Here is a 27,786-nt window from a genome sequence, read left to right as displayed (position 1 = left end):
AAATCATTTCAATCACATTAATTCCATTGCATGCATTCCTTTGACATAAAACATAAATCAACTCCTAGAATAGGCCTATTGCCCTTTCATCATATACATGCTTCAATATTACACAAGGTCTCCATGTTACAAATTGCAATTTACATTCCTCCAATGAGGCATAATACAAATTCATTTCCAAATGAAAATATGGCAAAACATAAGCTAAACTTAGACAAAATATGGCATGAACATCGATGATAAAATGCATAATCCTAACTCCACATAAAATGTTCATGCCCTAAGTCTAGCTAGGCCATATGACCACAAAATGCAAAATACACATACGTCCATAGGCTCATCCTACGGGCCTCTTGCCCGCCGCTCCAACGCCACTACCACTACCTGAAATAAAGTCCCCAAAACGGGATGAGATATACGAATATATCTCAGTAACCCAGAGGTTCTGGAGATTACTCCACCCAATGGCTCACTTCGATGCATATCAATAATATTAAAAAACATTCAAAACGGAATAAAGCAAGGGATTTAGTGAAATAGAGAAGCATAGGGAATAAAATACGATGAAGCTGGAATGGTCAATGCCAAAGCCACACAACATCCATCCTATTGGCCTCGACATATAGTCTATGGGTTCCAATCCAAGGAAGTGTTCTCAGAACATCAACCAAGGCACCTTCCATCCATGTCCACCCGAGACTTCCTAGTGTGCTCCTCTACGGATGACACACCACGACTCCAGGTCAACTGGAACTCCCTCATGGAGACCTATCCAGTGGAAGTCCGTAATGCCCGAAGGCAAACTATCTACTGGCCAGAGACACAGTACATCCTATGTACCACTAAACATACAACAATGCATGAACATGTTATACTACATTACCAACATACACCTCCAACCACTACCCTCAACGGGCATGATGGAGCACACACGGGGATCAAACCCTAGCACTAAGGGATTACCTAATTAATCTCCTTCTTAGCAGCTCCAATTTAGTATGTCACCGAGCTTGGTACTACTAGAAATGCCTACACATAGGACATTTCCATTTCAATTTTCATTCACCAACGCAAATACATGATTATAAAGGAATTCATGCACGTATTCATAATCACTTACCAAAATCCCTTTGGTCAAGGACCAAAGGCAACCCACCAAGCTCAAGGCTCGAAGTTCAATTCCGTGGGAGGAAACCTACAGTGATCACACGAGGATCATCAATACACGGTGCAATTTACCAACATTACAAAGCACCAAATTCCCACTTCCCCACATGCATAGGTTCGGCCTCTTTAGGCCAAATTTACCAAATAATTTTCTTAATTTTATTTTAATTTACCATAAATATTTTAAGGTTACCACAATTCCATTTCAAGTCTCATTTCCATCCAACCCCATCACAACACCATTTTTCCAATTATGCTCTTTTAGGCCAATTCCTACTCTTATACCCATCTAATGGTTCCACCCCCAAATCTCATGCATCCAACCAACATCCAACTCATATAAATACCATACACAACTACACAACATCAATAACACAATTTTTGCATCATCAAACCCTCTATGCCCTCTTTAGGCCGAATTGTTCATGCTCACTAACCAAAGAGTATTCAATTCAATTTCACACTTCCACACACCATACAATCTTATAATTAACCATACAAACACTCCACAACTCAATTACACAATCATACAACATATCAATTTCATAAAGTCATGAAATCCTAACTCAAAATTTCCTAAGTTATGAACCAATTTCCTCAATAATTTTTATGACTTCAGTCCCTCTAAAACATCATTCTAAGCCATTTTTATCTAATACACAATTTCAATTTGAGCTCTCTAACTACATCAATTCATACAACCCAACCCTAGGTCACCAAAATTAAAATTTATGATTCAACCAATCAAAAGTGTTAAAACTTACCCACAAGTTTGGCCTAAGACTCCTCCAAGTGATACCAAATCAAAAGCTTGAACACAAAGCTCAAGAACTCCAAATCCTCCACCAAAGTCGCGGTTGTATATGGAGATTTTCTCCCAACCTAGCGAGTTTCAAGGCTCAAGGCTACCATGGTTGTGTTTGGATGCTGATTTCCTTCAACTTTGGTGACAAACTTTGTTAGATTTGAGTGAGTATTGAGAGGATGAAGTTTTGGAAGAAAACTTGGTCTTCCATGGAAGAGGGCGCAGGTTCTTGGGTGGGAAGGAGAGAGAGAAGGCTGATTTCTTGTGTGGTCCAAGGTGGTAAGTCCACTTAAGTGAGGTGGGCCCCACCGCCACCTCACGCGATTTCAAACTAATTCAAATCTTCCGCCTATTCCGCTAAACATCCATAATTTCATAAACTATTTAGAAACTCTAATTTTTAACATTAACCATTGTCCTTTAATTTCCCTTGATCAGATGAATCCAGAGTTTTCCAGTCGTTCGGAGAAATCGCAGTTTTAAGCTGTTATGCGCGTTGTGGCACGTTTCCCCAAACACACTAATTTCCATCAATTTTCATCAGAAATCATATTTCCTAGTCCTATGTACCATTTATAACTTATATTCAAACCTAGAGCTCAAAATTCAATTCGGCACGTTTTACGGTGCAACTGTACCGCAATATTTTTACCCGGTAAAAACACTATTCACCAAATTTTCAGAAACTTGCCTAACCACTTAATTTTTCGTTCTGAATCCATTTTCAGGATTAGTTTTCCCATTTGAGACCTCCTACTCAATTTTACTTTCTTAGGGTTACGTGTTTGGCTAATTACCGTTTTACCCTTCCTTTGTATTTTAACCCTATTTCAGGATTTTCACTAATCCTACCCTTTAATCCACATTTAATATATAAATATATGTTTTAGAAATGCGAGGTGTTATACTGCCATTTTTGGATCTATGTGTGTGTGTTAAGTAAAGTGTGCATTTTACTCACCTTTTGGTCGTTTTGCTCAAAATGGTGAGTTTTGACTTCTTTTATATACATATCTATGATGTGTTTGCCATTCGCTTGTTACATTCATGATTTGTATATCTCTTGAAAATCATCTCTAAACTTCCCATTATTTGCGACATAGGGTTTCCTTCCTTTTTTCTTCTTGTGAATCTCTTAGTTTTTCTCCTCCGTTATATCTGGATGTTTTGTAGAGAAGTTTGAGTTTGAAAAAATCTGTTCGTGTGAGGTTTCAAAGGTTGGGTTCAAGACTTGAGTCTTGGAGGCTTCAATGCAATGTATCTTGTATTTCTTAGTGTGGTATTGCGTGATTACGACTATTAACTTGAGATCCTATTTTTGCTTCATATACACACGCGTATGTAATCTCTCTCTCTTATTATTCTATTTAACTTGTTAATCAACTGTGTAGTTGCAACAATGACAATATTAACTAATTATGTTAATACATAATTTAATAATAATATTTAATATAAAAATATTTCTCTAATGAATTTAAGTAAATAACAAAATAAATAGCCTTATTTAAAGGGTAAACTCAACTTTTTTGCAAAGTTTATTCATGATAGCATAATCATCTTTTAAAAAAAAATTCAAATTATAAATATGTACATTGATTGTTTTTATTAGAAGAATTTTTTTTTTCTATTTCAACCTGGTTGTCTGATTAAGTATTCTAGAGTGATCCATGTAAATCTAATGGCAAATATTTTGGTAGAAGACGAAAATTTTCCTTTCCAAAAATATTTAAGAATTTTTCTTATTATTTTCTTTCTCTTATTGTATAAAAAAGACTTATCCTATAAGAACTACAATAATTACTTCAATTTTTTTATCAAATGTATAAGAGTTAAAATTTCTCTCTTGTACTTTAGTCGAGTGATTTTTCAATCAATTTATACGTATTTTAATAATATATCTCTTTAGTCTAGTAAAAAAATTTGCTATCCCTATCGAATTAAGATATTCTAAAAAATATTCCTTATGACTTATTTTTTAAAAATTGATATAGTTGAAAGAAATATTTACTCACATATTAGATTTTTACCACCTTAACTCAACTTTTTATAATTTTTCTCTCCTATATTCTTCGTTAAAGTTGTAAAAATGGACTTGTCTATCTCATTAGGCCCTAGCCTATATGGGTTAAGACCAAAAATCCATAGGACTAAAAGATATGTAATAACCCGTCCGTCTCATTTTCCTTTACAGGATATAACATTATCACGTGTGAAAGAGAAATGTTAATCTCTTTTAATAAATGAAAAATTTTAGTTTGTGGATGAACTCCAACCTAGCCCGTTAAAACATAGAGCTTTGGGGTTAAGGTTAGGAAAAAACTATATTACAATATAGGCTTTTGTGAGTTAGGATCAAATATAGAGCTCTAAGATTGACCCGTGGGCCATAACCTTTTTATAGCTCTAATCTTTGTATTGTTATAGATACCAATTAATTTTTAACTATAAGATCTCATCCCTTTAAAATATTTTTATACTAAATTAAATGAAAAAGTTATTTAAATATTAGACATTAAATTCAAAACCACATCCTTAACTACTTTTTTTTTTGTTGGGTAAACACATCCTTAACTACTTCAAAAGTAAATTGCAAGGAATCCGATTCTATCATTGCAAATTGTAAACAGTGTTATTAAACCCGATCCGGGCGAGGTACTGGGTCACTGAATTACTGGTTGGATCGGTGGGTCACTGGTCGGACCGGTTGACCTGGATATATATATATATATATATTATATATATATATATATATATATATATATATATTATATGAACCTATAAATTCAATTATATTCTCCATATCTAAAGTGAATTAAACAAGGTTCACTAAATATGCTAAAAAAATGAAGCATATTACTATGTCAATTTAATTGCAACTCAGAATCTCCATAAACATACTTCTCAATAAACATTGAACTTATTTTTTTCAATTCAATTACATTAAAATGACATATGTCACATTCTCTTAATTTATTATTCAACAAATTACTTCAGTATTGGAAGCTGAAATTTGAGGTCATTGTAGAAGAGTATACTAGCAAATAAAATTACAAAAAGTTTTTAAAATGAGTTCTACATTTTTCTCACAAAATGAAACAATTTTTGATTTTTGATTTTTTTTTAAAATGCATGACCCGACTGGGTCACTAATTTTGATCGGGTTTGGCCGGTTCTGTCCGGGTTTTGACCGAGTTTGACCGGGTCAATGCATGACTGGTCCAATACTTTACCCAAACCGGTCTGATGACCGTTTTATCGGGTCCCGGGTCAATCCGGCCGAGTCTGGCTGAGTTTTACAACACTGATTGTAAACACATTTGGTTAGAAATAAAATAAAATACTAATGTTGTCATTTAGAATTTTCCATTATAAAATTGGATAGTTAATATTTAATTGTATAATAAGATTTATTTATTTATTTTTAAATTTATTTACTCATTTATCGATTAATTAATTAATATTATAGAGTCAGATTTTTCTATCAAATTTTTAATACAATTGAGATTACTTTATCAATATGATATATTTTTAAAAAAATTATTGAAGTGTTTACCGAAAAAAAATTATTGAAATAATATAATTAAAAAATTATTTATAAAGTAGTATAATTTAAATATTTTTTGTCACACATGTCTCACAAGTATAACTCTTTATCATCAGGAACATAAATAAACAATTAATGTTTGTGGAGCCCGCAGGATAATGAAGGATCAGATTAAATTATATTACTCTAATAAGTAATTTTCAAATTGTATTATTTCAATAATTTATTTTAAAACTATATTATATCAATCAAATCAACCCACAATTGACGAATCCCCACACCACACCACACATTCCTTAGAACGCGAGTGGATAAGTTAAGACCTCATGTGTACACAAATCAAAACAGCAACTCAAAAAAAATTAAAAACAAACAAGCTTGCGTGGTCGTTGGATTGTCGTGTGTCGTTTTCTAAATTTCAAACACCGTGCAATGAATGCTCCTTCGCTCTCTGTCTCTACGCTCCTTCAAAACCTTACCTTTTTTTATTGAGAGAACCTACTATGTCCACCGTGGAGGCAAGGAGGCTTGCCGTTTTGTGCTCCCATCTCAACCCGACCCGGTTGCCTCCGGGTCCCCTCTATTCCCCGGTTTCGGGTTCGGTCTGTGCTTCTGCTTCTGATGCTGAAACGCGATTAGCTAATACCAAAAGGCACAATTTGGAAGAGGATTGCATTTTCTGCAAGATTATCCGTGGTGAATTACCTGCTTTGAAGGTATGCCTTCTTTTTTTTTTTTTCTTTTTTGAATTTTCTGTTATTTATTTAATGTTTTGAGATTAAAATGGTTCAAAAAGTTACCTTTTTCCTTGGACTAAATTAATTGCAATCAACGATAAAACTGTAATTTAAGGACCAATTTGATGTTTATCTAGGAGGGGTTATGGGTAATGTTTCAAATTTGGTTGATTGGAGTTTCATGTTGATGATGCATTTTGTTCGATAAATCAATCTGAGACAGATAGAGAGGATAATTGACACCTTGCCTCAAGAACTTGAAAATTTTACAGCTATTGTTTTGGACTTTGGAGGCTTATAGATTTTTCTTTAATCCATGTTTATGCGTACGAAAAGGACTTAGAGATGGAATTTCCTAGTATGAACCAAGGTTTTTGAATGGCAATATCTATCGTGCATCATTTGGCCAATTTGTTCAATTTGTTGTATCATGTATCGTGAATTGTATCGAATCGTAAGATACATAAATATAATAAAAAATAATTTAAAAATAAATAATAATTAATATCAAATTACAAAAAGGATCCAATAAGCAAAATACATAATTAATTAAAGTGTAAACCAGTTATTCTCCTACTCATTAATCATTAAGACTAATATTATCACTATCAGCATTTATCAGTGACATAATTAATCCATCATCCTCTTCCAAAAAGGATCCTTTTAGATTTTTTTAATTTAAATTGCAAATTTAATCTTTATTTCTTTTTTTATATTAAAAATTACAAATTTTGATTTAATTTTCGTATCGTATCATTCGATACAAACCCCTTTCTGATACACCCCACGATACATATTGCTGGACTTGTGAATCGCATCGTATGAATCGTAAGATACTGATAACTATGTTATGAACAAGTGAAATACTGATATTCAAGTAAAAGAGTTATGATTCATGAACACTAAACCTTCGACGAGGTTTTTCTATTGTTAGCTTTGATGGACCGACAAAAGGGAGCCTGGTTTCCATGTGACCTTGAGATCATAGGTTTGTGTTGTGGAATTAGCCTCTTGCAAATGTAAGGGCACCTACTATAGATTTGGACACTGGATAGTGAGCCAAACCCTTCCTTGCATTCTGTTGGGTTTCACAGTTGAGTAAGGGAAATTGTTGGAATATTCAAGTGTGATAAGTCTCACATTGGTTGGTAATAGGCTAAGTGAAGTGCATATAAATGGGAGAACTCATAAAACCCAATGCCTTAAGATTTTGGGTTGAGACATGATGTAAGACCTACTTGCTATGGTTGGTGTAGCTTAGCCCATTTGTGGTGTTTCCCTGCCACGGCTCCTACTGGACCCGTTTGACAGTGGTATCAAAGTCGAGTTGGGCTCGAGCTAGCCTGGTGATTGGCTAGGAGACGGGTTGAGTACTTGGGCCCTGGGGTATTCGGTTGAGCGGGAACATATCAATGTTGGGTTTCACATTTGAGGGGGAGATTGTTGAGATATTCCAGTGTGATGAGTCCCACATTGGTTGGTAATGACACCAATTATCGCTTTAAAAAATATAATAACAAGAATTCCCAATGTTGAGAATATCAGAACAGCAATTGAAATGAACAACACGAAACAATCACACTTATATTGAGTTTTAAGTGGGAATAATTCCCTTACAATACTGATAGAAAATAACAAGGATAATTCCCTTACAATCGGACCATTAGGACACTGTCCTTTACATTTAAAGAGACACACTTACTACCAATTACCCAGAAATACTAAACTCCTAAAATTCCCTTACAGACTCCATGGATTCACTACCCATGCTCATACGCTTGGGAAGATACCAGTCCCTTCCACATTGAACCCCAAGTTCAGGTGCAACCCTCTACTAACAACTCTCCATGATGCTTCCTTTCACCTCTAAGCGTCTCTTTATTCGTCACTCACCACAGCTCCCTTGCCCAGTTCACTTTCTCCATTCACAACGTTTCACGTGGCCTCCTTTGTAACTGGTTGTTGTTTGTTTTTTCCTTCATTCGTCTCACTCCTTCCTCCTTCATTTGGGCTCATCTTATCAGCTTGGACTATGTTGATTTCTCCCTCTTGTTGGGCCTTCCTGCGTTTGTAATATTTATTAAAAGGTTCCAGGGGCCATCAACACTCCCCCCCTGGAAGAATCACCTTGTCCTCAAGGTGGAAAAGAGGAAATTGTTGCTGGAACTCCTCCAAATCCTCCCATGTGCAATCACAGTTCGGAAGTGCCTCCCATTGCACCAACAACTCGATTTTTCCACTTATCAACTTCCTAGAATCAAGAATAGCCATAGGTTGGACCCTCATCTAAGCACCTTGGTAATGCCAATATTGGTACGACTGGCTGCACAACACGTTTAAGTTGAGAGACGTGGAATACGAGATGCACCTTTGAGTATGAAGGGAGCTCTAAGCGGTAAGCCACTGTTCCCATGCGTTCTATGACCTTGAAAGTCCCATAAAAACGGGGACTTAATTTCTGGTTGACCCTTTTAGCTAAAGAGCGCATCTTATAGGGCTGTATCTTCAAGAACACACTCTCTCCTACTTCAAACTGAACTTCCTACGTTTCTGGTCAGCTTGAAACTTCATTCGTTGCTGTGCTCGATTCAAATTCTGCCTGAGATCATCCATCACTGCATCACGGGCAGCCAACCATTGATCTAAAGCATCCACTTGAGTGCTCCCCTTTTCAAAACGAAACAATGAGGGAGGTTATTGGCCATACACAGCCTTGAATGGTGTTATGCCAATTGATCTATTATAAGATGTGTTGAACCAAATTCAGCCCACACGACTTAGCCCAGCCCCTAGGATGCCCATTAATAAAACATCGCAGATGTGTCTCAACTGTTCTATTAACCACTTCCGATTGCCTGTCCGTTTGTGGATGATGAGCGGAGCTGAAACGTAGTTTAGTACTTGAAAGTTTGAACAACTCTTTCCAAAATGTGCTCATGAACACCTAGTCTTTATCAGAAATAATGGATTTGGGGAAACCATGGAGACGGACAATCTCCTTTGCAAACAACTCCGCTACCTCTTGAGCATGATAAGGATGGTGCAGCGTCAAGAAATGCGTGTATTTGGTCAGCCTATCAACCACCACCATAATAGTATCAACCCCTTGAGATTTGGGCAAACCCCCAATAAAATCCATCGATACATCCTCCCATGCTTTTTCAGGTACTGGTAGTGGTTGTAATAGCCCAGCAGGCAACAACCCTTCATATTTTTGCTATTGGCAAACCCCACACTGCCTCACAAAATCAGCTACCCGTTTGCCCATTCCCTTCCAATAGAACACTGTAGCTATCCTTTTAAAAGTTCGTAGTTCCCCTGAATGTCCCCCCAAAGGAGAAGAGTGAAACTCAAATAAAATTGCCAGAATTTGTGCTGGGTTTTTAGGAATAACCAACCTATTTTTGAACCATAGACAACCTTTAATCACATGGTACCCTGGATGTGATTGAGCATCCTGCAGCACTTCTGTAATTATTTTTCTTATGGACTGGTCATGCAAGGCTTCTTCTGCTATTGCTTGCAAGTCTGGGCTGTTGACCAAAGTTAATTCTTTACACTCCATTACTCGGGACAAGGCGTCTGCAACTTTATTTTCCACCCCTGGTTTAAATTGTATCTCAAAATCAAACCCCATCAATTTAGCTATCCATTTCTGTTGCCCTTCAGCTATCAAGCGTTGTTCAGTCAAATATTTGAGGCTGCGTTGGTCTGTCCGGATGATGAAATGGCTTCCCAACAAATAGTGACGCCATTTGTGGACAGCAAACACTATTGCTTTCAACTCCCTTTCGTACACTAACAACTTCCTTGCTTGATCAGAAAATGCTTGACTCAAGAAGGATATAGGTCGCCCATTCTGCATAAAGACAGCCCCCATACCAACACCAGATGCATCAGTTTCAACCCCAAACGTCTCCTCAAAATTAGGTAGAGCCAGCGTGGGTAGTTTAACCATCTCAGCCTTCAACGTTTCAAAGGCTTTTTGTGCCTCTTCTCCCCATAGAAAACAATCTTTCCTCAACAAATATGTCAAAGGTTTGGCCATATGACCGTACTACCTGACAAACCTCCTATAATACCCTGTGAGACCCAAAAACCCCCATAACTCCTTTAAATTTCGAGGAACTGGCCAAAGTTGTACAGTTTGCAGCTTTTGAGGGTCTGTTTTGACACCCTCTTTAGATACTAAATGAGCCAAGTACTCCAACTCTTCCTTAGCGAAGCTACATTTTTTATAATTAGCGAAGAGCTGTTGCTGCCTCAAGACGTCCAGTACTACTCGGAGATGTTCTTCATGCCGCTTCTCATCTTGGCTATATACCAAGATATCATCAAAGAAGACCAAAATGAATTTACGCAAGTGGGGTTTAAAAATAGCATTCATTAAGGACTGGAAGGTTGAGGGAGCATTTTTAAGCCCAAACGGCATTACGAGATACTCGTAGTGCCCTTCATGCGTGCGAAAGACTGTCTTCTCTATATCTTCCACCTTCATCAGTATTTGATTATACCCCGATTTTAGATCCAATTTCGAAAAAATGCCAGCCTCATTCAACTCATCCAGAAGCTCGTCAATGATCGAAATTGGGAACTTATCAGCTACGATTACATTGTTTAAGGCGTGGTAATCCACACAAAACCGCCAACTTCCATCCTTCTTTTTGACCATTATTAAGGGGCAAGAATAGGGGCTGCTACTAGGTCGTATCATCCCTGCTGTTTGGCCCCTCATGGTGACCCCCGCCTCCGTCATTTGTTCCTCCTTGGTTTCCAGCTGCTGCAAGCTCCTGAAGCTTTCGCATCATCACTGACAGATTGGCTTCAATTCGATGGATTCCCTCCTCTGTTCCCGCAACTCTCGCCTCCAATGCCTCCATTCGATGAACCATGTTCCTTGTCAACACCATTCACAATTTTCCCAGGTAAAGTGCTTTGATACTAAATTAATGGCACCAATTATCCCTTTAAAAAATATAATAAAATATAATAACAAGAATTCCCAATGTTCAGAATATCAAAACAGCAATTGAAATGAACAACACGAAACAATCACTTATATTGAGTTTTAAGTGGGAATAATTCCCTTACAATTCTGATAGAAAATAACAAGGACAATTCCCTTGCAATCGGACCATTAGGACACTGTCCTTTACATTTAAAGAGACACACTTACTACCAATTACCCAGAAATACTAAACTCCTAAAAATCCCTTACAGACTCCATGGATTCACTACCCATGCTCATCCGCTTGGGAAGATACCAGTCCTTTCCACACTGAACCCCAAGTTCAGGTGCAGCCCTTTACTAACAACTCTCCATAATGCTTCCTTTCACCTCTAACTGTCTTTTTATTCGTCACTCACCACAGCTCCCTTGCCCATTTCACTTTCTCCATTCACAGCGTTCCACGTGGCCTCCTTTGTAACTGATTGTTGTTTGTTTTTTCCTTCATTCGTCTTACTGCTTCCTCCTTCATTTGGGCTTGTCTTATTAGCTTGGGCTACGTTGATTTCTCCCTTCTGTTGGGCCTTCCTGCGTTTGTAATATCTATTAAAAGGTTCCAGGGGCTCATCAGTTGGTAATGGGCTAAGTGAAGATATATAAGTGGAAGGACCCATGAATCCAATGCCTTAAGGTTTTGGGTTAAGACGTGGTGTTGGACTCACTTGCTACGGTTGGTGTAGCTTAGCCCATTAGTTGTGTCCCACGCCATGGGCTTCTCATTGGACCCACCTGACACATCCCATGTATAGTGGTAGCACAAGTTGCCCTTAGCTTTAATGCTTAGACATAAAAAACTGTTTGAAATTGTAAATCATGTTATTTGAAGATCTTTCGAACTTGTTAATATCTTCAATCATCGGACTTATCATAACTTTTGTTGCCATTACTCATTACTTTTAATTTATATACAATCCTACCAGGTTTTCTCATTACCTTGACCCTGATTTTCTTCATATTCTTTTTCTCAAACTAACAGCTGTACGAAGATGATTTTTGCCTATGCATATTGGATACAAATCCGCTGTGTCATGGGTAAGGTATCATATGTCCAAGGTGCAGTTATTTGTGAGGCATAGTTGTGTTCTGCGTTATTTCACACTTTATGCACGAATACATATGACCATGCATGGAGTAAATTAGAGCATGCATTTGCTGTTTCGCATATTATGAGTTGGGACTTGGGACATTGAATATCAATAGTATAATATCGATTTATTGATGCCTATGTTTTTTATTTTTTCCATCTGTTCCCTTCAAAACATGATATTCTTAACAGTTCAAGTTAATTTGGAGCAGAAGAGAAAGGAAAGTAATGCAAAATTTTGGTTTTAGGAGGGATTCTGAAATATCTATTTTGAATGACATGGTTACATGTTAGGAATGTCGGATAGTTTCATAGTTTGTCAATGGCATACATATTCTTTGATTTGGTAATCATTTATGCCTACACGTTTACAATCCAATTTCATTTACTTTTTCAACAATTCTGCATGGCATAGTTTGTTTATCCACTTTTCCCATCTACACTTTGTTTACTAGGCACTCTCTCGTTATCCCGAAATGTCATTTTCCTTCACTGGATGCTACTCCTCCGTCAGTAAGTAATTTTCAATTATGATGCTTGTTTTACTGACTTTACACTATAATTTTAAGTTGATAGTAAATCCTTTCTTCATAAGGAAAAATTCCTTTTATGAAGATTCCTGTGTAGATGATTCTGTTGTTGTCATAAATAAAAAAATTTAAATGAAAATAGGTTTATTTGTTGTTGCTTAATGCAAAGAAATAACATCCATACACGCTGTTCTCTGTACTTAATCATTAAAAGAACTTTAATTATTTAATCGTTACCCCAAATATAGTGAGTGCGAGAAGTGAGGTGGTTTTTCTTTTTAAATAATTGAGAACCTTGTGGTACTATGTAATCTGCATCAATGGGAGCTTCTTCATTTGTCTCTGATTTCTACTTTTAACCATAAGATCCTAGTCTCACTATGTGCGTCATTCTTTAAATTATGAGACACACAAATATGCCCTTCCGTTTGAGGATGATAAGCTCTACTGCATTTTAATGCAGTTTTAATATGTTTGAAAAGCTCCTTCCAAAAATTACTTGAGAAGATCCGGTCTCGGTCTGATACCATACTTGGTGGGTAGCCATGCAAGTTCCCCACCTCTTTGCTAAAGATATGGGCTACATCAGCTGCTGTATATGGATGAGTCAAGGCCATAAAATGATTGTACTTGGTCAACTTGTCAACTATTACCATAATAGTATCCCCTTTTGCAGTCTTTGGGAGACCTCCTATGAAGTCCGTAGAAATGTCTTCTCAAACTTGCTTTGGAATAGGCAGGGGTAGGATAAGACCAGCTGGTCTCATTGCTTGGTATTTGCTCCTTTGGCAGTCAATACATCCAGCTACAAACTCCTTAATACTGTTCTTCATTCCATCCCAAAAATAAGACCGCTGCAATTCTTTTATAGGTTTTGAAAAAACCGGAGTGCCCCCAAATGGAGTAGCATGAAACTATAAGATGATAATTGGAATAGATAGGGAGTGGGTGCAATTACCGTCCTCCCCTTGTAAAACAAATTCCTCTGCCTCAGTTGATAGCGTTCATGGGAGGCTGAATCCTTTAAAAAGTCCTGTATAATGGCCTTGTATTTTGGTTCAGCTAATAGCTCATTGTCCAGGTCCTCTCCATTATTCGAAAGAACTGCAGAATTTGCCGAACATAGAGGTGGCAAAACGGGTCGGCCCACCCCGCCCCGCCCCTTGAATGTGGGTTTAAAAGTCCAACCCATCCCGTTTTATGGTTGATTGGCGGGTCAACCCGCCTAAAATATAAAATATAAAAAATAATTAAAAATTAAAAATAGATTATATTTTATAAATTTTATAATATTACTTATTTTCATTTCACACTCCCCTTAGTTTTTTTCCAATCTCAAGCCTAAATGTATGCTAATATGCAGTCAGACATTCTTTAAGAACTTATTTTTGCCTCCGTATATGGATAACTATTGTTATAAATAAAGTTTTTCTTCTTTAAAAAGACCCGGCGGGCCGACTTGCCACCAACCAATTTTGACTCACAATTAGGCGGTGCGGGTTGAAGTGGGTTGGTGGGTTGAGATGTGTAAACCAACCCGCCCCGTTTTGGCAGGTTGACCTGTCAGGTTCAACCCAGATTGCCACCTCTGCCTGAACATAAGCTTATGCTTGCTGGTTTTTTAGATAATGCATCTGCAACTCTATTGGCTCCCCCTGGTTTATAGATGATTTCAAAGTCATATCCAAGTAGTTTCATAACCCACTTCTGCTGTTTTGCATTAACGTTGCGTTGTTCCAACAAATGCTTCGAACTTTTCTGATCGGTTTTGTCTTCAAAATGCATTCCAAGCAAATAATGCCTCCACTTTTGAACTGCCATTACTATTGCCATCAATCTTGAGATCTTGGGGATAATGTTTGAATCCAATAAGAGATTGGCCTCCCTTTTTGCAGGAGAACAACTCCCAATCCTTTCCCTAAAGCATATGTCTCTAAAACAAACTCTATAGAAATATTAGGCACAGTCAATGCGGAGGCACTTACCATAGTTTCCTTGAGATTGTGGAAAGCTTTGGTGGCATCATCATTCCAATGAAAAACGTCTTTCTTTAGCAATTGAGTTAATTGGGTTGCAAGCTTCCCATAGCCTTTGACAAATCTTCAGTAATAACTTGTGATTCCCATGTAATTCCTTGAGGTCTTCGGGTAGTGGCCAATCCACCACGTGTTTGACCTTGGTAGGGTCCACTGTTACCCCTTTGATTTTGTGAAGAGGGTGTCAAATTGATGAATCAATTATGCGAATTCAAACTCACCATGGCTGGTTGTTCCTCCTCTTGCTCCATTTGTACGAACTCCAACCAACACTTGTCCCACCAGATTGAACCGATTGCCACAGCCCCTTGAAAGTCTTCCCAACCTTATCAGAGGTGGGTCACCCCACATGGTTGCTATTGTCCCATCCCACCCAAATTTCATGGTTCGGGTTTTCCAATTGTTGCAAACTTCCCCAGAGTGGAGAGCCATTCTTTTCTTAATATAACATATGCCTTCACCTACGACCTTTTGTCCATCGCCTAATGTCATATTGAATTGTTTTGGGCTGACAAGTAAACTCAGCTCTGGGACTATCTTCTGATCAACGAAATTGTGTGCTGCTACGCAATCGATCAAGACGACCACCTCATGGTCTGAGCTAAGACCAGCTATGACATTATACAACAACTCAATTGACTTATGCTCCATGGCTTCTGTCTCGTGCTCCCCACCAGAGTCTCCGTCAGAATTGTCTCCTTCCATTGCTAAGGGCACCTTGAGTTGTCATAATTCGCAACGATGTTGTGACGTAAACTTTTCATTGCACTGGAAACACAACCCTGTTCCTTCTTCTCATACAACTCCGCCAGCGTCAATCGCCTAAAGCTGTTGGCACGACCATTTCCCTTCCAGGATCGTCATTGAACACTTTCCCTGTCCTTTTTTCATTTGTATTTCCAGAATGAATGATGCCATTGTTTTGTATTGTGGGTAGGTTAGTAATTATCGGGTCTGATTTTCGCCTAACAACTGTACCCGTAGCAGTCACACGTGAGTTTTCTTGGGCTTGTGGTCGACCTTGTAAGGCCTAATTTATAGCCTCAATGCATTAGGCCAGCCTCATTGTAGCTTCTAGCTCATTGGGTCAAATAGACAGATCTAACTCGTATCTCTTGCTTCAGCCCAACCATGATTGCCCCTTTCAACCATGCGTTCGTTAACCCCTCTGCGACTGCCACCAGTGACTCAAATTGTTGCCGAAACTCAGTCACGCTTCCCGTTTGCTTCAACATCATCAATTCTTCCTTGGGTGATTTGAATTGTGCTAGACCAAATCGTTTCAATAGCTCTGTCTTCACCTCTGCCCAATTGATGAAAGCTTTCCGATGCTCATGATATTCATACCAACTCAGAGCTGCTCCTTGTAACACCCCGTCTCGAGCCGGTATGTTAACTTACATTATGGTAATAAAAGCGCTACATATTTAATTAAATAAACAAAAGACTTAATAAAAGCATCACTATAGCTTACCATCGACTACGTGACTTAACTTTTCTTCTTATTTTTCTTCTTATTTCTATTACATACAGTCCCATAACTATAGAATCTTTATTTGACTCATACAACCATAATAATTGTCAAGTGTCTACCCGAATATAATAACAATTATTATTTCTGACAAAAACCACGGATAACATAATGGCTATATATTGGACATTTCTAGGGATCAGACTCCCATAATATTTTTACACCTGATAGACAACAACTCAATACATCGTAATTTATAAACTGAAATCAACTGATGGCTCTGTTCCATTCCATTATGCTACACACTAAATTGAACAGACATATATGCATCACGACCTCAACTATACAAATACATACATAGGCCTTTCAAAAGATGTTTACACTAAAACATATTTACAGATAGTTCCAAAACAAACATCTATCAGTCTTTCTGCTACAGTACTTTGCTCTAATCTCCATGTGTTGGCTTCTTGCCCTTTTAAAGCTCTCTTGCTACTGTTGTACTTGTAATTTAAATTACAGCCCCACAACGGGGTGAGAATTGAATCCCAATGAGCTCTGGGTTTATGGAGCAGTTTCCACCCATGAGCTCACTTCCCACATGACATATTAAACACAGAACTTAGATAATATCATACAGATACAAATTCTATATTCACATGCAATCACTTATTTTTTATTTATATACAGTAATAGAATTCATATCCACATGCAGTTATCAAATCCAGAATTACATGCAGTCACGCATTTCATTATTTTACACAGTTACACAGTCTTGCTCATTTATAACCTTTTACTTTTTATCTGATAGTTTAGAGTCTCTTTAATTATTCACCAGATCATTTCATTGTATTTCAGAAACTCCTATCAAAATTATTAGCAATACCAAATATCCATAATAATCATAATAATTAGAAATTCACAATAATCTTGATCGCCAGAATTAACACCAATATACAAACATCTCTGCTTTACAGAGTAGCCGAAACCACCTGATGACCGGATGTGTCCACGGTAACAACTAATCAAGATAATTCCACCAGAGTCACCCATTATTCGGATGCACTCAACTTGTACGACCATTATTTATTGGCCTCATACTAGAATTACACGTATATTAGATATACACATCTGTCACCTTTACTCAGACATCATCTTTTATAATCAATGTACTAAATATACACACCATTTATTAATCTTATATCAGATTAATCACATCACAACATTTCATATGCTGACACCAATTTTAATATAGTATATTAAAATACGTACATCACAGCTTTCCAGCACAACACATCAAATATTCCAACCAATCAAACAACAACAAAATGTACATGTATTTAAATTCAACAAATGATTCACAGCACATCAAATCACAACACATTTAATCATAGCACCGCCATTCACAATACATTTAATCACAACACATCAATTATATAACAATCAATACATTAGAATTTAAATAGTTACATTACGACAATCAGTAAATTTACACTCAACAGATAAATCATGGCATATAAAATATAGAGTAAATACATTTTTTGGTCCTCAAAAAATTTTACGATACCCGCTTTAGTCCCTTGCAAATAAAAAGGCTATTCGTGGTCCCTAAGAAATTCAAAATGGACCCATTTTAGTCCTTTTGAGGGACTAATGTGGGTCTTTTTTGAATTTGTGAGGGACCACGATTTCAACTAAATGGGTCCATTTTGAATTTTTTAGGGATCACGAATAGCTTTTTTATTTGCTAGGGACTAAAGCAGGCATCGTAAAATTTGCTCAGGACCAAAAATGGTATTTACTCTAAAATATATACATAATTGTCCTATACGAATGCAACTATGCTAAGTTCTAACTGATCATGGTGGAACAACATGGTAGAAGAAAACTCCTAAACCAAAAGCTTACCTGTCAAGCTTTCCTTGTTATTACTTGTAGCTCAAGACACCAGTCTATTTGATTATCTATAGGTTGTACTTTCCATTTACACCGTCTGGTTTATACTCTGGTTTCATATATAAAAATACCAGTTAATACATATTACTTGTAATCCAAGTAACTAACATCATAAGTTAATTTTATAATTAACTTGATAATTCTATTTATCTTGACAATTCATACCATATCACCAGTTTTTACACTTAATTCACCATTTAATAATTAGGTCCCAACACAAGTTAGTTTAAACCACTAACTCAAATGAACATTTCATACTTTAATAAATTGCCTAGGTCATATGACCTACTTATGGCCAAATACATATACAAATAAGGTTCATGAACTAACTACGTATAGTTAACCTTCATTACCAGGTCATGAAATATTTCACCAAAAATATTACCGTCTTAATCTAGACGTCTTAAGATTTCCAACGGCATATTATACGCCTCATTCTGACAAGTACAAGTCAAGATATTTCCGCCGTAAGCAAATTGCTTAAACCCGTCATCGGAAAGGCAGGACAACGGACACTTTAATTTTCTGGGAATGTTTCCCTACCCAGTTTATTCTCAAATTTTTATATCAAATACTAGACATCGGGGGCTTTAATTTGACATAAGATTCGTCTCGTTTCGTTAAGTAACGAAGGAGTTATGAATTTTACAAACTCCTTACATTAAGCTGTCAAACATGACAGTTTCGGGCACTGTTTACTCTTTTTAATTCTGGGGATGATCTAACACTCATAAAAATCTCATCTTTTGGAATAAGAAACTAGACACCTTAAGCTTTAATTTGATACCTCACACGCTCCATTTCGTTAAAAAATGAGTTAGATATGCCTTTTCCAATTTCGGCTCAAAAGTAAGCAGAATTTTTATAGCAACTTAAGGCTTTTATTTCTAAACACTTTTATAGATAAACCAATTTCCATCCATTCAAACCCTTTTGTTTATTAATTAAACATACCTCAATCACCCTTTAAACATATTCTTATGATCCAAACATTAATCTTCATGATTTATGGAGTGTATGGCCAAATGGCCTTTAATTAAGGTTCATAAATTTACCTTTTAACTTTCACTCATTTTCTATTGAACCAACCATCATTAATTGGCTTAAAAACCCTAGTTTCACTTTTGACTTTTATCATACACATGATCTGCATACTTTACTCTTTCGGCCTAATCGGCCTCTTTGTATAGACATCACCTTTTTGTTTATTTTAATTTTAAACATGCATAGTTTAGCTTAAAATCAATAAACCACCACCAAAGAATATTAAACCACTTAAAACAACATCATAGGTTCATGATTTAATCAAACCCTAATCAGCCATGAACAACTTCAAACAACAATTTTTAACCATCAATCTGGTTCAACTGGAAATATCTTTCCGGTAGGTTATTCACCCTCCCGGATCTTCACCGGAAAACACTGGTAATTCCATTTTATCAGCTTGAATTTCTCTGGTGGACCATCTCCATCCTTGCAGCTAGATTCTCCTTTGTTTCTGTTCTTCGATCCTGCTCTCACTTCTCCTCCTTGATTCACTGTTTTCTCTAGAGTTTCTATGTTAATCACTATTGGCGACTCCAACGTGACCTTCTCAGGTGCCTTCCCTTTCATGAACTGCCAAATTTCCACCATGTATCCTCTGATAGCTTCAAATTTTTTCTGATCATCTTTATCTTTCCCATCGAGACGTTGCTCCATTCTCCCAAATTTTTCATTTATCTCTTTCACTCCTTTTTCCACCGCATCTAATCTGTCCTCCATTCTTGTTGATACCATACCCACTGCCCTTTGGATTGAAAGCTCCAATGCCAAATTGATAGACACCAGTAACAGAATAACAGCAAAGCAGGAAAATGTGGTTGTATTGATATGAAGAAAAACAAAAGTACAATACTGACATTCGAGAGGTTAGTGTTCTCCCTCTCACAGCGCTAAGCTATGCCCAAATTTACCTCACTCAAAACTGCCTATTCTGATCCTTCCCACTCCCTAAATAACTAACTCTCTCTAACAGACTCCATTCTCTCATTCCCACCCCATTTTTATCCACATCAACCATGTGCTGGTTGAGAATGATTCCCTGCTTTGCACCTTTTCTTCCTGTGTACACCCTTGTAACTATGGGTCCTCCATCATATTTCTCTTTTATTTCATTCTTGCAATTCATCAAGCTTGAAAACACTGCTAAATTTGTTGCTCAAGTGCAAGAGTAAAATGGTGTACCTGTGTGTTTAATCGATTTAAATATTTTTTGTTAATGTCAAACAATGGTCTTGTTTATTTTCCTAGCCTAATTGGCTTATGGTACAGGTGGTAGCCGCAATGTGTTCAAAAGTGCCCTTTATTAGCACTGCAATCATGAAGGCTACTGGCTGCAGTATGTACTTAAATACTCGAACTTTTATCTGCTCTTTGCTAGGTTTTCTTCTTTTATATGGCTTAGACTTTAATATTTCAATAGAAAACACTCATTTGAGGCAAACTCTGCTGGTAGATATCTGATCGATACCTCGCTATGCCTTTTCTGGCAACAATGAGGAAAAGTCTTTAACTTCTGTGCATAACTAGATTCTTGTTTGATAATGTTGTTTCTATGGATCTTTCTAGTTTAACCATTTCTAATGCAGGATATGAAACTTCTGAATTGTTGCTGGTTTGGAGAAAATTATAATTACCCTACATATTGTTATTTTCATATCAGCCCTGTCGATCTTGATACTTCTGTATGACATTATATCTCACACCATGGAGTCTCATAGGATGTTTGTAATTCTGCAGATTCTTTCAATCTGTTGGTTAACAACGGAGCAGCTGCTGGCCAAGTAATATTTCATGTAAGATTTTAGATCTTCTATATTGTAACTTGTACTTTTATGGAATCACACATTTACTTTGCTCTCTATATTCTACAAATGGCTTATTGTGCTATAAAATGTGTGCATTTCAGACTCATATCCACATAATTCCCCGTAAAGCATATGATTGTTTATGGGCTTCTGAGGTAATATTTCATTTCCTTTTCAAAGTTTGATGTGATATCCATCATATAATTATGTACTGGGAGTACTAATCAGTAATAAAGTTCCTTGTTTATAGAGTTTGCTAAGGCGCCCCCTTAATTTAGATGATGAGAAAGTATCTCAGCTTGCAGCTCGTATTCAGGAACAGTTGTTGCTATCAGATATTTGTCAGGATAGCAAGAATGAAGATTTTTGTTCGAGTAAAAGTTAGTTGTGTTGTTGATGTATTGTAACTTATATTTCATATTTTCATTTAGAGGAATGGAACATGCGCAGAAAAATAGTTTAATATAACCCTCATATTCAATAATTGAGTGATTGTTTTTTTTTTTTTTTTTTTTCCTTTTCTTTCTAAAGCCATTGCTTTAAACCCAACCCAAAATATCTCAGCTACTATTTTTTTCTTTTTTCTTTTTCCGATATCACTAATTTATTGAATGCAAGGGTTATGTCAAGTATTTTTATAGGCATGTATCATTTCTCTCTCATGTATGTGCCCATGTGTACAGTCAATTTTTTTTATTTATTGGTTAAATTTTTGAAAAGGGATTTACCAGGAAAAGTAAGAGATCTCTATGTTATTTATTATATGTTAATATTCTTGAGTTCAAAATTGTGATATCAGAATCCCCAAATTTGTGCTTTCCTTTACACTGACAATTATTAATCAATTTCGCCCAGTTAATGAACCACCTTTTTAATGTGTTTCCTCTACTCAAATTTACTTTGTAAGGAATGAATGTGACATGTAAGATTTGTTAGAAGAAAAGTTAAGTGATTCATTCAATTGCTAATATGCAACTGAACCACTTCACTCATTACATGGAAGCATTTAAAAGTAAAGTGTAAAGACATCGTTGCTCAATTTTACATATTTTTAACATCCCTGAAATTGGTAATAGGGGGCAGATTTAACGATTTCTAGCAATTTATTCTCCCTCGTACGTGACTCATAATCAACACATCTACACATTCTCCCACTACTTATGAGGAACCATGAGGTAATAGTTACATAAATCTGTTCTATTTTTTTTTTTTTATAAAAAAAATAAATATTCATTAATTGAGTAAAGAGAGGAAACAAAGATCTATGAGTGCAAAGTAAGGGGTGACTATCCCATATCACTTCTAGAGGCTAGGAAGGAAATAAAGAAGAAACAAGTTTTAGAAATACCACAACTCTCTTAAAACTTTCAACAATAAAACTAACAGAGTATAAAAATGAAAGATTTTTTTTTCTTTGGATTTATCTCCCTGGTAATCCCATAGGTTTTCTACGGATTAATTCGAAGTTCGAGGTGAGTTCATGATTAAAGCTTTAAACTCTTCTTAAAGATGATATTGCGACTGATCAAACACATGCTCTTACCCCCATCTGCTCAACTCTCTTGCGCCAACTAAACTATCATCATTTAGTCAAAAACGAAAGATTTAGTTACAATAATTTCCCCCCCTGAACTTGAGTGTCTTGATCTTGTTCAAAATGGGGTTTTTTAATGTGTCAAAGCCTTGCTTTTTTGTTGCACTTCCACGATCTATAGTTTCAGCTCAATAGATTTGAAGACCTTGTTATTACATTTGACAAAAGTATGCAGTTAAAATGAGAAAACTAAAGCTAGAGATTTCAATGAGGGCAGCCCATGGTAGGGGGAGAACTATGATTAATGGTTTAAGTAGCAGTTCACAATATTCAAGAGTATATCTTAATCCAAAATCTTAAAACATTAAGTTTATGGGTCCTTTTTAATTATATGTTTCATGTTTAACCCCATTCATTTTCAATGTGGAACTTTATCATTCACACTTAAATTCAGGGCCAAATAAAGCACATTTTTCTTATTCCTTGAAATCAATAGTTCACAATGCCGTTTTGGGGGATATGATTCAACTTTAATGATGTATCTTCGTTAACTAACTAATGAGAATTTAACTCTTGAAAACGTTTGATATGAAAAAGGAAAAACTAGTGACTATACTTGAGAGTCTTTCAACAAAACCATGAGGTATTTTTTGCTATACCAAATTGTTGAATTTTTCTTCCTAAATTATATGTCAGCAGCATCTTCATGTTTCAACATATTAGGCGCAAAAGCTTTTTTTTTTTTTTTAATGCTCACATGCCAATACTATTCATTTGGAGGCAATGATACTAAGCAATTGCGGAAAGCACACGCGGAAGGAAAAAGGGCAACAACATTGCTTGCCTATAAATACCAAGCATCTCTCAGTGGTTCATCAGTATCCTAATTTCATCGGATAGCAATTAGAGAGTGTTCCTCTTATGAGAGAGAGTTCCATCATATAGGTGAGAAAAATTCTCCAAGTGAGACATAGTGTTGTTGTAAACCATCCTTAGTGGTGAGATGTTTGTGTGTAAAACTCTAGTCTTGTACTAGAGAGATCATCATTGTAATCCTACTTTCATAGTGGAAGTTTTCTTGGACTTAGTGGTCCCGTGATTTTTACTCCTCACATTGAAGAGGTTTTCCACGTTAAAATTGCTTTGTGTTCTCTGTGTTATTTTCTTTCTACTTCTTTCAATTTCCATCTTACAGATTTACTTCGCTTCCACAAATAGAAGTTGTTACTAATCCAACAGTGGTATCAGAGCTCTTAGATCAAGGGCTCTGTGAAGTCAGAGATGGAAGATGCCTTAACACATGATGGTGATATGTTCAAACTCACTACAGAGAACTACTCATACTGCAAACCTATGATGGAAGACCATCTTTATTGCAAAGATTTATATGAACCCTTTCTGCGTGCAGACAAGCCAGAAGGGAAGAATGATAAATAGTGAGATCTCCTCAACTGGAAGGCGGTCGCTATGATCCGCAAGTATAGGGACAAGAGCTTGTTCAAGCACGTGTCAACCTACACAAACGCTCATGAGCTGTGGACATAGTTGGAATCTCTGATTCAGAAGAATAAGACGCGCAACAAAGCAGCCCTGGTGCGTTGACGTGTGAAGTTGGTCTACAGGGATAGACAAAGCATGATCGAGCACTTGAAAAAATACAAAGGGCTCATAAATCAATTAATAAAGATTGACATGAAGATTGATGACGAGTTGCAAGCGCTTTTGCTACTCAGCTCGTGCCAGAGAGCTGGGATACTTTGGTGGTGACGCTCAGCAACTCAGTCTCAGAAGGAAAGCTGACCAAGGACTCAGATGCAGACATCCTGTTGAATGAAGAGGCCAGAAGGAAAGAACGAGGGACGACTAGACAGCACGAGGCCAATGTCTTCGAGAATCGTGGGAGGATGGAACATCAAGGAAAGAGTAAAAGCCGAGGTCGAAATAAGTCTCGAGGACGGTCAAAGCCGAGATCCGACTTGACATGCTACTATTGTGGGAAGACATGTCACAGGAAGTTCGAATGTCGAACGCTCAAAAGAGATCAGAAGAATGGCACTGTGAAGTCGGACCAGATAGATCCAAAGAAAAAAGAAGAATAGAGTACCACAGCCTTAACAGTCAAACCCGAGGCTGATGTCTTCCTAATCAGTGAGGATAGTTATCTTAATGTAGCATATGATGACTGTTCATGGATTGTAGATTTAGGAGCATCTTTCCATGTCACACTCCACAAGGAGCTTTTCTCATCATATCAAGGCAGCGACTTTGGTATCATGAAGATAGGTACCGGATTACCAGCAAGATAGTGGGAGTTAGGGAAGTCACGATGATGACTGGCATGGGATGTAGACTGGTTCTGAAGAGGTCAGACATGTTCCTGATATGCGGCTCAACCTCATCTCGGCATGTAAGCTTAGTGAAGCTGGGCCAATAAACTACTTTGGTGGAGGAAGATGAAAAGTCACCAAAGGTAGCTTGGTGGTAGCTCGAGGTAAGAAAGAAGGATTTCTCTATGTCATGCAAGGGAAGATCGGCAATAAAGAGATCAATACTATTCAGGATGAATCGAGTTTGGAGCTCTGGCACAAGAGACTCGGACACATGAGTGAGAAGGTTCTACAAATTCTCACCAAGAAGGAACTGTTGCTGAACTTGAAAGGTCAACTTCTGAAAACATGCAGACACTGCTTAGCTAGAGAGCAATGTTGAGTTTCATTCAGAAGACCGGACCAGCCTAGAAGAAGAAGATATGTTCTTGATCTTGTCCATACTAACGTATGTACTACGTCAGAGAAATCTCTAGGTGATGCATATTATTTCGTCACATTCATTGATGACCACTTCAGAAGAGTGTGGGTGTCCTTGCTAAATACAAAAGACCAAGTACTCCAAGGATTCAAGGAGTTCCATGCAAGGGTTGAAAGGGAGACCGACATGAAGCTAAAGGTCGTTTGAGTTGACAACGGTGGAGAATACCGAGGTCCATTCGAGATGTACTGTAGGGCGGCAGGTATAAAGCTGGAAAAGACACCTCCAAAGACACCTCAGTTGAATGGTGTAGCCAAAAGGATAAACCGGACCATTGAAGAGCGAGTGCGAAGTATGCTGTCACATGCTAAGCTTCCTAAGGTATTCTGGGGAAAAGCTGTCAAAACTGCACTCGACTTGATAAATTTGTCACCTTCAAGTCCTTTGGAAGGAGAAATCCCATAAGAAGTTTGGATGGATAGAAAGGCAAGGTACGAGCATCTTAAGGTATTTAGATGTCGGTCATTTGTGCACATTCTGAAGGATGAACGAGAAAAGCTGGATGCAAAGACCAAGAGTGTGTTTATCTCGACTCACCAAAAGACGAGTTCAGTTATCGTCTTTGGGACCCCATCAACAAGAAGGTTGTGAGAAGCCGAGATGTAGTCTTCTTAGAGGATCAGACAATTGAGGACATACAAAGGCCCAACGTTCGAGCTGTAGTTCATCAAGAAGATCTCGTCTCCCCTATTTGAACTGAAGCATGGGGATAACCCAATCCTCATAACACTAAGGAAGGCAGACAACAAGAAGAGCCACCAGTTAAAGGTGAAACAGAATCAGAACAACCGGAAGTCTGAGATGAAATAGAAGAACCGGGTTTCGAGGTGCAACCACAAACTCAACAATATGTCCGAGTTAGACGCCCTTCCACCAGATACCCTGTAGACGATTACACAGTTGTTGTAGAAGAAGGAAAGCCTCAGAGTTATGAAGAGGCACTGACCACTGCTGAAAAGGAAGAGTAAGAGAAATCCACGCAAGACGAGATGAAAGAATCACACCTCTGATCTGGTTGAGTTACCAAATGGCAGACGAGCTTTGAAGAACAAATAGGTATACAAACTCAAGGTGGAGGAGAATAACCCAAAACTGAGATATAAAGCTTGAATTATGGTGAAAGGGTACAATCAGAAGAAAGACATAGACATTGAAGAGATATTCTCACCAGTGGTGAAGATGACGTCGATCCGAACTGTTCTAGCAATAACAGCCACTCAAGACTTGGAGGTCGAACAACTTGATGTGAAGACAAATTTTCTTCATGGAGACTTGGAAGAAGAAATATTCATAGAGTAGCCAGAAGGTTTTGAAGTTCCAGGTAAAGAACATCTGGCATGCCGACTTAAGAAGAGTTTTTACGGCCTAAAGCAAGCATCCCGACAATGGTACAAAAAGTTCGAATCTTTCATGATTCTGCACGAATTCAAGAAGACTCAAGCAGACCATTGTGTGTTCATCAAGAGGTATGACAATGACGACTTCATCATCCCCTTGCTTTATGTAGATGATATGTTAATAGTGGGAAAAGAATGGGGAAGATTAATGCCATCAAGAAAGCCTTTAGCAAGTCATTTGCTATGAAAGATCTAAGCTCAGCAAGACAGATACTCGAGATGAAGATTGTCCGAGATCGCTCAAAGAAGTTGTTGTGGTTATCTCAGGAGAAGTACATAGAGAAAATCCTGAATAGGTTCAACATGAACCAATCCAAAACGGCTAGTACTCTTCTGGCTGGACACTTCAAGTTGATTCAGAAGCAAAGTCCAACCAGTGATGAAGAAAGAGACGAGATATCAAAGGTCCCACATCAGTCAGCCATAGGCAGCCTTATATATGCCATGATATGCACAAGGCCCGATCTTGCTTATGCAGTCAGAATTGTAAGCCAGTTTTTATCGGATCTAGGCAGGGAGCATTGAAATGTCGTCAAGTGGATATTCATATATCTCAAAGGTACAGTAAATAAATATTTATGCTTTGGGACAAGAAAACCCGAGTTAAAAGCCTACTCGGATGCTGACTTGGGTGGAGATGGTGACTCAAGGAAGTCAACCACAGATGTTATAGTTGTTAGTCAAAACACAATTCTTTCTACTTATCCCAACCAATCCAAATGCCATGGTTTGATATCCACACCAAACCTTGCCAAGGCAAAATATTAGTCTCAACAACATTCACTACCCTGAAGCTCCCTTTATAATGAGAAAATTTTATATAAACGTATTGCATTTACGTTGGATATATTAGACTAAGG

At 37.3% G+C, this 27,786-nt stretch overlaps 1 protein-coding gene across 2 annotated transcripts; it reads left to right on the top strand.

The window, feature by feature from the left end:
• The first annotated feature begins 5,907 nt into the window (after positions 1–5,907).
• Positions 5,908–21,913, top strand: LOC133311172 (adenylylsulfatase HINT3). 2 transcript variants are annotated; one of them, XM_061512188.1, is made up of 7 exons: positions 5,908–6,232; positions 12,238–12,293; positions 12,801–12,858; positions 20,652–20,718; positions 21,120–21,175; positions 21,289–21,342; positions 21,438–21,913. In XM_061512188.1, the coding sequence occupies exons 1-7, from the start codon at positions 6,020–6,022 to the stop codon at positions 21,570–21,572; spliced, it is 639 nt and encodes a 212-aa protein (XP_061368172.1). In that variant the 5' UTR covers positions 5,908–6,019; the 3' UTR covers positions 21,573–21,913. The 2 variants fall into 2 exon arrangements, with proteins under 2 accessions (XP_061368172.1, XP_061368175.1); XM_061512191.1 differs by lacking the exons at positions 21,120–21,175; positions 21,289–21,342; positions 21,438–21,913 and adding an exon at positions 21,101–21,111.
• The last annotated feature ends 5,873 nt before the right edge of the window (positions 21,914–27,786 follow it).

Source organism: Gastrolobium bilobum, unplaced genomic scaffold (assembly GCF_033153095.1).
Source record: "Gastrolobium bilobum isolate Gb01-03AN ecotype WA unplaced genomic scaffold, APGP_CSIRO_Gbil_v1 utg73972, whole genome shotgun sequence".
Taxonomy (NCBI): domain Eukaryota; kingdom Viridiplantae; phylum Streptophyta; class Magnoliopsida; order Fabales; family Fabaceae; genus Gastrolobium; species Gastrolobium bilobum.
Note: the sequence above shows the minus strand (reverse complement) of the source record. Positions and strands in the feature narration are given on the sequence as shown.

Bases quoted from the DNA above. Each gene is read 5' to 3' on its own strand.
- LOC133311172 (XM_061512188.1), top strand. From the start codon at position 6,020: ATGTCCACCGTGGAGGCAAGGAGGCTTGCCGTTTTGTGCTCCCATCTC. The intron at 20,719-21,119 runs GTATGTACTTAA...GTAATTCTGCAG, and splicing joins CATGAAGGCTACTGGCTGCA to ATTCTTTCAATCTGTTGGTT. The intron at 21,343-21,437 runs GTAATATTTCAT...CCTTGTTTATAG, and splicing joins ATTGTTTATGGGCTTCTGAG to AGTTTGCTAAGGCGCCCCCT.